The sequence below is a fragment of the Coenobita brevimanus genome, chromosome 19, assembly GCF_032717465.1.
Source record: "Coenobita brevimanus isolate Jiangsu-jjx chromosome 19, ASM3271746v2, whole genome shotgun sequence".
In the NCBI taxonomy this organism is placed as follows: domain Eukaryota; kingdom Metazoa; phylum Arthropoda; class Malacostraca; order Decapoda; family Coenobitidae; genus Coenobita; species Coenobita brevimanus.
The window spans coordinates 258,272-272,500 of NC_136972.1; the positions used below are offsets into that span (position 1 = coordinate 258,272).

At 45.5% G+C, this 14,229-nt stretch overlaps 1 protein-coding gene across 1 annotated transcript in view; it reads right to left on the bottom strand.

Annotated features, from left to right (window-relative positions):
• LOC145391603 (putative neural-cadherin 2) overlaps positions 1 to 14,229 on the bottom strand; it is a 337,197-nt gene that overhangs the window by 26,918 nt on the left and 296,050 nt on the right. The window contains exons 10-14 of the mRNA XM_080266147.1: positions 13,689 to 13,865; positions 4,608 to 5,007; positions 2,965 to 3,167; positions 1,428 to 1,591; positions 529 to 697 (exon numbers count right to left, since the gene is read on the bottom strand). Coding sequence (XP_080122273.1) covers positions 529 to 697; positions 1,428 to 1,591; positions 2,965 to 3,167; positions 4,608 to 5,007; positions 13,689 to 13,865 — 1,113 coding nt within the window. The remainder of the gene's footprint in view (positions 1 to 528; positions 698 to 1,427; positions 1,592 to 2,964; positions 3,168 to 4,607; positions 5,008 to 13,688; positions 13,866 to 14,229) is intronic.

Sequence of the window (14,229 nt, forward strand, 5' to 3'; positions counted from 1 at the left end):
TAGTGATGAAGATACTTGGGTTTCCAGACTGAGGAAGTGGAGAGATCTAACACTACAAAACCACTTGGGGCATAAGAGTGCAGTATTGAACTAACCTTGGAAACTGAAACTCTGACAACCGTGGAAATTATAATGCTCAAACAATCTGAAGGTTACATAATGATGTGGGACTGACTTCATTGCCTGAGAGCTGCTTTCGGAATGCTTGACTGTTACTTGTAAGACAAACTTGGTTAGTATTTGGATGTAACATGAAGATGTACAACTCTGAAGAAAATGTGTTACTAATGAAACATTAATGTGCATAGGGAATGTGATGATCCCCTGTGATGGCCTTGGCGATGGTGTTACCTGAGGAATCCAGTCTCCCCCAGATAAGAGTTCCAGCTCCGGGGATGGTGGTGGGGGGACAGGGAGGTGCTCTCTAAAGGATCTACCTGGGGGGTTGACACCTGAGGGATCCAGTCCCCCAGGGGTGGATAGTCTTACTTGAAGGGTCCATCCCCTGCGGTGGAGTGAGGGTGTTACCTGAGGAGTCCATCCCAGGGTGAGGGCCTCAGGTGTGATGGGGGTGAGGGTGAGGGGGACAGCATGGGCCAGGGCGTCGGGGGACAGCACCCGCACCACCACCGTCACGTTAGCACCCACGTCTTTCTGGCCCCACAGTCGGTCACTCACTGCCAGACGTAGCTCGTACCTGCACGTAAACACAGGCACTGCAGCTTGTACCTGCACATACACACATGCAGCTGCAACTCATATCTGCACTTACACACATCTCAGATGCAGCTCATATCAACATGTACCCACTCACCTACACTGCATAAATGCTGGTCTGCAGTGTCAGACAGGTTCGTCTTAGAAGGTACACCTACAGGTCAACCGCAACTTGAAGTGACACATACACTCAGATCTCATGTTTGCACGTATGCATTCTATAAATACAGCTGTTACTCCGACTGGTGTTTTCTACCACCTGACTACCAGTAATATAATACTAAACCTGATACACTTCACATTCCAACATCTCACTGACAAAAACTGAAAGAAATGAGAGATACTGCTTGCCATGAATTATAAAATTAGTATACAAATGCAAATAAAGATATTTTCATAGATATGGTTGTGTGTGTGTGTGTGTGTGTGTGTGTGTGTGTGTGTGTGTGTGTAAAGTCTTAGAAATTCCTTATTACTGGAGTTGTTACCAACAAATGTTTGGAGTAAAAATTGTTAGAGATAATAGTTTTCTCTATGGAAGACATTATACTGTAGCTGTGATGGATTGCCTCTCACACACCATGGAAGCATATATGTAGGGACGACCACCGAACACAACGACTTTGAGAATCATCATGCTTCTTTAATGGCCTAATGTGACCTATGCGAATCTAGGTCAATGAAAAAAAAAAATGTGTGTTGTAACTCACCTTCCCTCCCTGACCTGGCTGGAGGCCAGGAGGTTGCCAGTGTGAGTGTTGAGGGAGAAGAGCGGGTGTGGGGAGCCAACCCAGCTGAACATCTTGTCGTTTAGATCCCAGTCGTCTGGATCCTCCACAAACACTCTCCCCAGAGGGGCTTCTGCCGCACCACCCTGACAGATTAAAAGTGAGGATGATTTGCTCACTGTGTGTTGGAGGTGCTGTCCAAGTTTCTGGGTGTCTGTCCTACACTAAGGACATTTAACATATCGTAAACAAATCATTGAAAATATACAAAAAAGTAAACCTTGTTTTTTTCTTATTTGAATGTACTCTTTAAAGCCATCCTCTATCCTTCAACTGTCTGTGTGCATTGTTCGTCAGTTCCTTTGGTACTACAGTGTATGTTCCCTCCCTCACTTGCTCACTTTATCATCTCCTGCCTAACCTCCCTTATCTTTCTCCTCTTGCCTCTAGTCACTTAATGTCACTAAACTCACATAATCTAGCATTTAATCTTTAGTCACCTTCAAAGTTCCTCGCTTTCCCACATCATTCATTCCCTGTACAATCAAACTCGCAGTCCAGAGACAATTCTTCCTCCAGCCCTTGGCCATCATGTTAAAGCCAGACTCTTTTTGATGTTCCCTTCGCTTCATGGACCAATAATATTCTTTGGGTGTTCCTAGTCCAATATTAGATCCAACCAAAATGCTTAATTCATTAGGCTGTTGGTTGGATTCTAAGGAAGATGATAACCAAGTGCTACTGGTCAAGAATGTGCTCATATAGAGGTACAGATCTGGATTCACTCAACATTCCTGTGACTAAGTTCCGTGTCAAGAGTATCAACCGTGACCATATTTGAGCTAATCACCACAGTCCATTCTAAATGTAGTACATATCTGAGCTAATCACCATAGTCCATTCTAAATGTAGTACATATCTGAGCTAATCACCACAGTCCATTCTAAATGTAGTACATATCTGAGCTAATCACCATAGTCCATTCTAAATGTAGTACATATCTGAGCTAATCACCATAGTCCATTCTAACTGTAGTACATATCTGAGCTAATCACCATAGTCCATTCTAAATGTAGTACATATCTGAGCTAAATCACCATAGTCCATTCTAAATGTAGTACATATCTGAGCTAAATCACCACAGACCATTCTAAATGTAGTACATATCTGAGCTAATCAGCACAGTCCATTCTAAATGTAGTGCAATAATCTACTTTTATTGAAAGTTCAACAGGTAGTAATTAAAAGAGCACAGTTCCCGAAATAGGAAAATACCTCCATCTTTAACCAGTGAGGCAACATCCTAAGTTCTAACTGAACATTATTTTTATAAACCTTTCACAATGAGCAATGTGCACTCTGTCCTGTACTTTTACTCGTGCCTGAGGACTGATATCACTGAAAAATTATTGTCACAAGTTGAGGTAAAATTGTGTTGGTTATTTTTCTTTGGTCACAGGTAGACACCTTGCAGTTTATTTTGTATTTAATATTCAGTGAAGGTAATGCCAGAACTCACCTGAGGCTTCCACAGGTAAACGGTCTTCGTACCCGGCTGCATGGGATTATCATTGATGTCATCAACAACGACAGTGACAGTGTGAGTAGCGGTGAGGCCGCCAGCATCGGCCACAATCACTGCCACCAGCAACAGGGGATACTGCTCTCGGTCCAGTGTGGCCACAGTCCGCAGTTCGGCTCCGCCTCGACCACTGTCAAGATCTGTTGCACACGGTTACCATTGAATGTCATGTTATAATGGATATATGAAGTGTTGCAAAGAAGACTGGGAAATATAATGACACATGAAAATGATTCAGAGAAAGGTGAACTAAATGATAAAGGTAAGATCTGTGAGGATGGAGGTCATGAATATTTGTAAGCATACCCACAGAAAAACAGACCTTACAGAGCTTTCTAGTAAGTCAAATTATGATGGACAGCTTGCTTTCCTATGTGATGACACAATTCTTTCCTGTGACTGACGAGATACCTCAGCTATGAAGTTGGTACACGTCTATACAATGTCCCGAACCTTCCCTGACCTGTAAAGTACCGGGTCATGTACGTCTAGTGTTCTTTTACAATTAGTTAAACATTCACTGCATCATAATGCTGTCAGGTGAAAATACTGTGGTGCTGTGCCAATGATGTTGTCGGTAAAGTGAATGGGTAATGACAATTTTCTTCCGAAATTCAGGGTGAGACTGTTGATCATGCTTATCATAACCATTTATAATTTTCCTCCAAACACTCATAGGATAGGTAGAGTCTAGGAACCAGAGTAGCAAACAGGGATGTACTGTAGGTACAGCCAAACAGGTATATGCAAAACCCAGTGAGTAACTTGAGACAAGAGATCCATCTACTCATTAAATTTGTAAAAAGTTCACTTCTGGATTCCAGTCACAAGGCACTTCCATAGCCATTTGAGAAACCATCGAATTAAAAACATTTACACCTCTTGCTATGTGCATCACACACATGACATTCATTCCAATCTCTATTAATACTTGCTGGTTTTCAGCTTTCTTACCTAATTTCCTTATATATTTTTGCCCCGCAAAATATCATGTATTCATCTGATCACTTCTGTTAACATCAACCATATCCTCACACATCCCTGTTATCTGCAACTATATTCGCAATTTCTTTTACCACCCTAGTCATCCTATTATGCTACATGAAGACCTACAAGATTATCAGGCAGAGTCAGTTGCAAAATAATCCAATGCTTTTCACATTCCCCTTTTTTTTGGATATCAGTATTTCTTATCTTGTTTGTTCTATACATAACATACCAAATTAAAGATACACTTGACATTGCAGATGTCCTCTTTTGCCATCCAGGACAGTAGTTGTTCCAAACTCTGTGATACAAACGCATAGCCATTACCTTTCATAATTAAACTTATGTAAACAATAAACATTTCAGATAATACCATTCACCCTCGTTTGGCCTGGGCAGTGATACCAAATCATTCACTACATCTCTGTTCACTCTCACACGTGTTCTCTGATAACAATGGAAAATCACTATACAGCACAGTTCCAGTTTCTTGTTTGCATTTCCTGCTGATACTTAATTATAGTATATCACAAGATAAAAGATGTGCCACATAAAGACCAATGCATTTGATGAACTTATCGTCTTATACTTACGGGAATTGAAGTCAAGGGCTATGTTGTCCATGATATGCTGTGGGTTGGTTGGCGCTAACGAGAACGTGAATGGTGGGCCATGGCCCAGCGCCCACACGTCCTCATCAGTGGCCGTGAGGACCCCCAGGTGGGTCGGGGCTGCGTCCTCGGTGACGTGGAAGAGGGTGGGTGGCAGGAGGAGGGGTGGGGTGTCGTTCACGTCGGTGAGGGTGATGGTGAGGGTGGCGGTGGCGGTGAGGGGTGGGTGGCCACGGTCCACGCCCAGGATCTTGGCCACACCCACAGTGCCATCAGGGGCCTCCCGGTCCAAGGCACTGTGCAGGCTGACTCCACCTGCAGAATCCACACTGACAGCGCCCCACCCACCCTCCACACGATAATCAACTTCCTGATGCCCACCCTACAAAGCCAAGGGATGAAAAATAATTTCTGATGAATACTAACAAAACTCTTCCATTGGCAGGAGCTTCAAACAGATAGATTTAATTGTCTAACAGTGTGGTAGGTCTCCATATTATAATTGCAAACCATACTAGATAGATAGATAGAGAGACAGATAGAAGCAGGAAGTCAAATGATGAGAAGCTGTTGTGTCTGCTAGAATCCAGCAGTGCTAAACATGCTTACACACTCTTGACACTGAGGAGAGCTGACGACAGCGGCCAGTAAGGAGATGATGCAGTTAGCTGTCAGCAGTCCTCTCGTGAGAAAGATCTGGTAACCATGAGGAACATACGTGACACACCCCTGCTACACCAGATTTTAGGAAAGAGAGTTTAGAAGGAGACAAGCGACCCTAGAGAGAGGTCGAGAGGGAGATTAGCCTTAGAACAGAGAGAGAGAGAGAAATAGCGAGACAGGGAGGTAGCTACCCGGGACTTATACTCTTTCCATGTGAGAAACCTGTTTAATATTTCTAAGACAAATAAAAATAGTCCCATACTATTCTTTACCTCTCCCGTCACTACATGACATCTGGTGGGGAAACTACTACAAAATATAAAAGCCGCTCGACCACAAGTCTAAAATATACTTCTCTAAAAGTAACTACAAAGTCTTTATGACAACAGTAGTCAGAATAAAACACCTATGCAGGTACCTGCTCACTGAAAGGATAAGCAGATATCAGCCTTTAACAGTGTCCAGTTCCTGACTGACAGCAAAGAGATACTGTTGTAGTTTTCATTTGGTACATTTCGGGTACAAACACTAAATTTCTGTTAAGAAGAAAAATACCAACCCTACAACATACTGTGGGAGTACACTGTGCTGAATATTATGTTTTATATATCATCATCATCATTATCATCATCATCATCATCATAATCATCATTCGGACCTCCTTTCCCACCTTAGGGCTTGGTGAGGAGTAGCAACGTCCACACAGCCAAAGTTTGCCCAGTTCAATGGGCCAAGCTTCCATTCACTCATCATTCCAGCCCTCGAAATCCTGGCTCCATCAGATAGGCTAAAAAAAAAAAAACACCACGCTCTATAGCTTCACACACACACACACACACACACACACACACACACACATATATATATATATATATATATATATATATATATATATATATTGTTACGGTGGCGCCAGCCCGGGGCTATTACAAAAAGACAACAAGTCAGCCTTAGATGATCGGCCTCCACTGCGTTGCAAAAATAACGCAGACCCCGGCACTGACACTCCGCAAACTAGAGAAAAACTGCACAACGAAAGTACTTAAGAACGCAACACTCTGTACTTTGATAGCAAACGGAACAGCCTACCTATAGATCTAGCCTACTATCGTCACTACCGGAAGTAATACCGCCCGAGACAGTATACAGGAACACCTCCCACTTACTTCCGGTGGTGACGACTTTCTACTTAACCCGTGTCCAAGGGGGAACGCAGTTAATAGCTCACGATGGTTCTCACTAGCCTTGAGCAAAGAGATGGGATTAACTGTGTAGGGGTTAGGGGTGTGTGTGTGTGTATGTACGTGTGTTGGGGAACGTTAACAAAGGCAGCGAGAAGACCACGGTGAGCCAAACTGGCCCTCCAAAGACAACACGGTTACAAAAACAAAATAACTACTTCCCTCAGTCAGCAACAAAAGAATAAAAATAAACTTAAATGAAAACGCCAGCTCGGCATAAAAATAACTGGGGAGAGAGAGAGAGTGTACAAACACCCGATACTAAAGCTGGCTGGGAAGAGACTGGACTACTGCTAGGCTCGTGTTCAGCCAAGCGCGAACGCATGAATCAAATTAATTAATAAGAACTTAAATTCGTGCCCCTCTCTCTCTACAATAAATTGGTACTTCTAATGCAAGCAAAACATCATTAAATATACTGGTAGCTCACATAAGACAATCAAAATAATCAAATGCATTCTCAGCATGGTATGAAATAAAATTGCCCTCAGTGGCAGGAACGAAAGAAACAAAAGAACTTGTAACACTCGCTAATTTAAACTCCGCGAATGACACGGATACATACTGCATAATCCCCCTAGCCCAGCTGTAACGGCTGCATCCGTGGGAACGGAAAGGCGGACAGCGTAACACGCCCTTCCCCAAGGGAAAATTTTGAGCCCTGGATCAAAATTTTCGAATCAAGACCCTGACCCCTCCCTGGATAAACAATCAGCAATTACGTTATCAATCCCCTTAATATGCCTAACTTCTAAATTGTACTCCTGCAAAAGCAAACTCCAGCGGGTCAAACGCTGGTTCTTGAATTTAAACTTGTTCAAAAACTGCAGGGGATGATGGTCTGAATAAATCTTGATCACAGGGCCAAAAGGGGGCAGGTAGACAGCAAAGTGTTGCAGGGCCAGGATAATCGCTAATAACTCCTGCTCTATGACAGAGTAGTTCTTCTGGGCTCTATTAAACTTCTTTGAGAAGTATGATATGGGATGTTCAACCTGGCCCTCATCCGGCTGCATCAACACTGCTCCTACCCCTACTCGGCTGGCATCAACTGCCAGCACAAAAGACTTGTCAAAATCTGGTGCACGCAATATAGGGTGGTGGCACAGCAGAGACTTAACAGTGATAAAAGCTTGCTCACACTCGGCTGTCCACTGCCACTTCTTATCCTTGCGCAATAAGTCAGTAAGAGGGGCAAGCACTGTGGAGTAACTCCCAATAAATCGTCTGTAATAGCCGATCATGCCCAAAAATCGCTGGAGGGCACGGTGACACTGGGGTGCTGCAAAGTTGGAAATGGCATCCACCTTAGCCCGAGGTGGAGCCACTTGCCCATGTCCTACAACAAATCCAAGGTACTGGACCTTAGCACGTACGAACTCGCACTTGTCTAAGTTGACTACTAAGCCAGCTTCCTCCAACCGCTTAATGAGCATTTCCACATGATCAAGGTGCTCCTCCCACTTGGTGTCATACACAATGACATCATCGATGTAAACGACACAATTAGGTATGCCATCCACCACTTTATCCATAAGCCTCTGGAAAGTGGCTGGAGCATTCTTCAATCCATAAGGCATCACCTGGCACTGATATACTGCACCACTGACAACAAAGCTAGCCACTTGTTTAGCCCGTTCCGTCAGCGGGACCTACCAGTATCCTTTTACTAAGTCAAGTTTGGTGATATAAGTGGCATTTCCCACCTTGTCCACGGAGTCATCGACCCGAGGCAAGGGATAAGCATCGGTCTTAGACAGTGAGTTAACCTTCCGGAAGTCCACACACAACCTAACCTTCCCATCTGGCTTCGGCTGCAAGGTAACTGGTGAACTCCACTCACTGAAACTCCTCTTGATCAATCCATGGTCCAACATATACTTGATCTCATTATCGAGAGCTTTCTGTCTGATAGGGTTGATGCGGTAGGGAGCTAATTTTACAGGCTTACTATCCCCAACGTCAATGTCATGAGTAGCCCAAGTTGTCAATCCTGGTGAATCTCCAAAAACTTTCGGATGTTTCCATAATCTGTTGCAGAGCTCTTCTCGCTTTACTGGATCAAGGTGTCGCAATTTCTCCACCAGAGCTTCATAACCATTGCCCTCCCATAGGTCAGCTGGTAACATCTCACCACGACTAAACACTTCCTCCTGCTCCTCCAACTCACTACCAACCACCAAAACTACAGGAGCGCTCTTATCCCTGGTTCCCTCAACGTCCACTCCAAAGTCACCTTCCAGGAACTGTGGCTGTAACCCTGGTCCACCACTCACATCACCGGCACCAACAGCTCCCTCCACAGCACGTTCCTTTGGTGCCACGTCCTCCTTTCCCCGTCCTTCACATCCCAGGTGAGAGACATCAGCAGTCATCCCACAATGAGAATCAACTGGGCGGTAGTATGGCTTCAACATATTAATGTGGCACAACTGAGTACTCTTCCGCCTGTCTGGGGTAACAATTAGATAGTCAAGTTCCCCAACTTTCTTCTTCACAATATAAGGACCACTGAATCTAGCTGCCAGAGGTTTTCCTTGCATGGGCAGCAGTGCCAAAACTTCATCTCCTTGCTTAAACTCACGACTTCTGACCTTCTTATCATAATGAGCCTTCATTTTCGCTTGAGCCCCGATTAGATGGTCACGGGCAAGCTCTAAAGCGCAATGCAGTCTCTCCCGAGTGCGGCAAACATAGTCAAGCATGGATTCCTGGTTGCCAGATTTGTTGTTACTCCAGGCCTCTCGCACCACATCCAAGGGACCACGAACTCTGTGCCCAAACACTAACTCATTGGGTGAAAACCCTAACGACTCAGTTGGTACCTCTCTCACTGCAAACATAACAAAGGGTACCGCTAGGTCCCAATCCTTTCCACTATCATAGCAGAAGGTGCGCAGCATGGTCTTTAAGGTCTGATGATGCCTCTCCAGGGCACCTTGTGACTGCGGATGGTAGGCACTGGACAAAATGTGTTTGATGCCCAACTCTGTCATTGTCTGCTTAAATAAATTAGATGTAAAATTTACTCCACGGTCTGACTGCAACTCCTTGGGCAGGCCAAAATGAGTAAAGAACAGGATAAGTTGCTTGACTACTGACTTCGCCTGCATGCTTCTGATTGGTATAGCCTCTGGGTATCGCGTTGTAACATCCATTATGGTTAACAAATACTTGTTTCCAGCAGAAGTAGGAGGTAAAGGGCCCACAATATCAATGATTACCCGGGTAAACGGAGGTTCAACTGCAAGAATGGGAGTCAAAGGGGCCACAGGAAGAACTTGATTAGGCTTGCCCACCATCTGACACGTGTGACAGCTCTTGATGTACGCAGCAACTTGTCCCGGCATACTTGGCCACCAAAAATTATATCTTAAGCGCTGCACTGTCTTCCTGTTTCCCAAGTGACCTGCTAAAGGTCCCTCATGTGCTAACTGTATTAACGGCACCCTATACTGCACAGGCACCGCCACCTGCACTAACTCACTCACTCCTCCATCTACCGTGGCGCCAGTGGGCGTCCATCGGCGATGTAAAACATTATCTTTAATCAGGAACTCCTCCTTACCACACTCCATACTTCTTTCTTCCCCTACTCGAGCAAACAAGGGCTTTAATGTTACATCCTCCTGTTGCTTCACCCTCAATTCTGCTGGCCCAACACCCGCCAGCTCTACTGAGGACTGAGATAAGGGACTGGTCGGGACACTGGATTGCGAAGGGCGATCAATCTCAGCGTCACCTCTAGTACACTCGACAGGGGTAGGAATGTCAGACTCCACACTGACATCATCACCTCTACCCTCAACAGTGACACTCTGTTCCTCAGGCGCGTTTGACGGTGGTCCTGCATCCCCGCAGTCGACCCCAGCGTCCTGAAATTCTTCTAATTCAGTCGGTGGGCTGGGTTCAGTCTCCACACAGACACACTCAGCACCACCTCTAGTGTCCTGAGTGGGAAGTGGGGCGGCGCCCATGCACGCATTCCCACTCTCCTCACCCACTACAGCAACACTCTGCTCACTAGGTTCCTCCATTGGTGGCCCTGCCTCATCACAGTCGACCCCAAGAACCTGTGACTTCACCAGTTCTTCCTCCCGGGCTGCAACCTGTGCCATAGATCGTGTAATTGCACAGACCGGGAACATGGCTTCCACTTCTGCATCAACTTCAATACCAATTTCTGGGGCGTCAAAACACTTCTCTGCCACAACAACTGGTGGGGGAAGAGATGGAAATACTTTCTCCCCAGCCAGGTCGTTCCCCAGCAGAAAATCAACCCCCTCTAGTGGCATTACATCAGCAACAGCTACTTGAGCTGCAGCCTGAACAATGGGGCAATCGAGTTCCACATGAACATAATCATAGTATTCATCTGAGTTCATGCCTCTACACAGCACATACTTCCCTGAGTTTACAGGCCCTCCAGTCACGTTTCTGCACACAGACTGTTGTGCACAGGTATCACGAGCCACAGTAACTGGATAACTGATCCCATGAATTTTCACTGTGCCGTGACATATAAAAGGTTTACACCAGTCTAGGGACGATTTCTGAGGCAGTTCATCCGGAGGTGGCGTAGCATGTTGGGTAACCTTTTCAGCCTGAGCTGGCAGCGAGCACAGCCGGCTGCACTCCAGCTTTCCACAGACTTCTCCCTCACCGTTACCACTCTCCCAACTCCTCTCGTTCACCTGACTCGAACCTACAATTAGTGCCACTGGTTTGGCATTTTGGGAGGCCTTCCACTTAGGGCAGTTAGGCTTGATGTGCCCACTCTGTTTGCAAAAGTAACAAACTAGCTTCGAACTGGATACAGGGCTCTTTCTCCCTGAATTCTTTTTCTCCTCTGAACTTCCCTTGGACTGATTCACGGGAGATTTATCCCAGGCAGGGCCACTCACAGTCCTCTCCCTGGAATACTGAAAATTAGCATACTTGACCCCCATACTCCGCAAGGCAAACACCCGGTCATCAGCCCACGTCGCTGCTTCCTTCAAGGTCTTAAATCTCTTCTCCCTAATTTTAACACCAATTTCTTTGTCAGCCATGTTGGTAAAATGTTCCATCAAAAACAGTTCACGCACCTCGTTATACGAAGTGGCGCTCTCACTCAGCAACCACTCGTCTAACCTCTCCTCCAGATACCTAGCGTAGGCCATATAGGTGTCAGCAGGCCTTTTACGAGCACCACGGAACAACAACCGATAAGCCTCTGGTCTAAGTTCATATGCCTTCAGGATGGCTGTTTTAAATTCATCATAATCATCTACATCCTCAGGGCTCAACCTATTATACACTTCCAAGGCTTTTCCCTTCAGCACATTAGATACCAACCCCACCCAGCGCTGCCTTGGCCACTCAAACTCCCTAGCCTTCTTCTCAAACCTGACAAACCATTCTGTCACCTTCAACTCATCAAATGCTGGCACTAATTTTAGACTCCTTGAGAACCAACTCTCCCTATCCTCTGCACGGCCTGAGGTTTGGGTATCTGAAGTTGGTCTATTAGCAGTCAGCTCCAAGCGAGTCTTCTCCAGCTCAAATCGCATTTTTTCACGCTGCATCTCCATCTCCCTCTCTTCTTTCTCTCTGGCACGCTGCATCTCTCTCTCTTCTTTTTCACGCTGCATTTCCATCTCCAACTTTTTCAACTCCAACTGCAACTGAGCCTCCGGTGACAAGGCTCCAGGGTATATGGGAGTGGAATGAACAACTCCAGGGAAAGCACCAGACATCCCTGGGGGAACTGCTCTAAACTGGCTCGGCGGCATCATAGATGGTAATAGTGGGGTAGCGAAACGAGGCATTTCAGCACCATAGTCAAACTCAGGGCTCACACGGGGAGTACCTTTGCTATGTGCCTCTCGTTGTTCCATATCCACAGGTGACTCAGCACGTACGCGATCTGGTGTAGACACGCGTGACTCCATGGCGACAAATCAATGGCAGTACTAAATAATGAAATACTAATGCTGACTGAGAAACTACACACACATCAACTTCACCTCAAAGTACAGAGAACGCCAAGGTAACGATATCCTAGCAAGAAGAAGGCACTGTTAGGATATCCTGGCGAGGTCGCCACTGTTACGGTGGCGCCAGCCCGGGGCTATTACAAAAAGACAACAAGTCAGCCTTAGATGATCGGCCTCCACTGCGTTGCAAAAATAACGCAGACCCCGGCACTGACACTCCGCAAACTAGAGAAAAACTGCACAACGAAAGTACTTAAGAACGCAACACTCTGTACTTTGATAGCAAACGGAACAGCCTACCTATAGATCTAGCCTACTATCGTCACTACCGGAAGTAATACCGCCCGAGACAGTATACAGGAACACCTCCCACTTACTTCCGGTGGTGACGACTTTCTACTTAACCCGTGTCCAAGGGGGAACGCAGTTAATAGCTCACGATGGTTCTCACTAGCCTTGAGCAAAGAGATGGGATTAACTGTGTAGGGGTTAGGGGTGTGTGTGTGTATGTACGTGTGTTGGGGAACGTTAACAAAGGCAGCGAGAAGACCACGGTGAGCCAAACTGGCCCTCCAAAGACAACACGGTTACAAAAACAAAATAACTACTTCCCTCAGTCAGCAACAAAAGAATAAAAATAAACTTAAATGAAAACGCCAGCTCGGCATAAAAATAACTGGGGAGAGAGAGAGAGTGTACAAACACCCGATACTAAAGCTGGCTGGGAAGAGACTGGACTACTGCTAGGCTCGTGTTCAGCCAAGCGCGAACGCATGAATCAAATTAATTAATAAGAACTTAAATTCGTGCCCCTCTCTCTCTACAATAAATTGGTACTTCTAATGCAAGCAAAACATCATTAAATATACTGGTAGCTCACATAAGACAATCAAAATAATCAAATGCATTCTCAGCATGGTATGAAATAAAATTGCCCTCAGTGGCAGGAACGAAAGAAACAAAAGAACTTGTAACACTCGCTAATTTAAACTCCGCGAATGACACGGATACATACTGCATAATCCCCCTAGCCCAGCTGTAACGGCTGCATCCGTGGGAACGGAAAGGCGGACAGCGTAACAATATATATATAGATAGATAGATAGATAGATATAGATATAGATATAGATATATATACAGTATTGCAAAGCTAAACAATTGCTCAAAGCCAAGTGACTTACGCCATCTGGGTCTTGTGCAGGGAAGGAGGCAAGGAGGGTGCCAGGTTTGGCGTCTTCCCTGACAGTGATGTGTGCATTCTGGCTGGTGAATTGCGGCGGGTTGTCATTGACGTCCCTCAGCCGCACCACCACCCATGCAGAGTCCAGGTGCCGGGCGTCCTCCCACCCACCGTGACCCTAAGCAACAGATCACTGGTGAAATCATCAGGTAGAGGGCAGTGTCTTGGGGTTCACATGGTTTGTACTGCCTCTTCCTGAGCAATATATTTTGCTTATTGCAAGTTACAGTCCTTTTATGGTATCCTAGCCATTCTAATGTCGGCATACTTTGCACAAATAATGCACATCAATATGTTAACAACGCTGATGCAAAAATACTAGTATGGAAGAGGTTTAAATCATCTTCGTTCACGAGAATATGGAGCCCTGACTGAGTCCTTTTTTTCTCTCTCTCTCCTTTCTCTCCGTGACTGCTAGGGTTCTCTGGGATGCAGCAATAACAGGAATACATGCAACCAGCTTTGACCCAATGATGTGATCA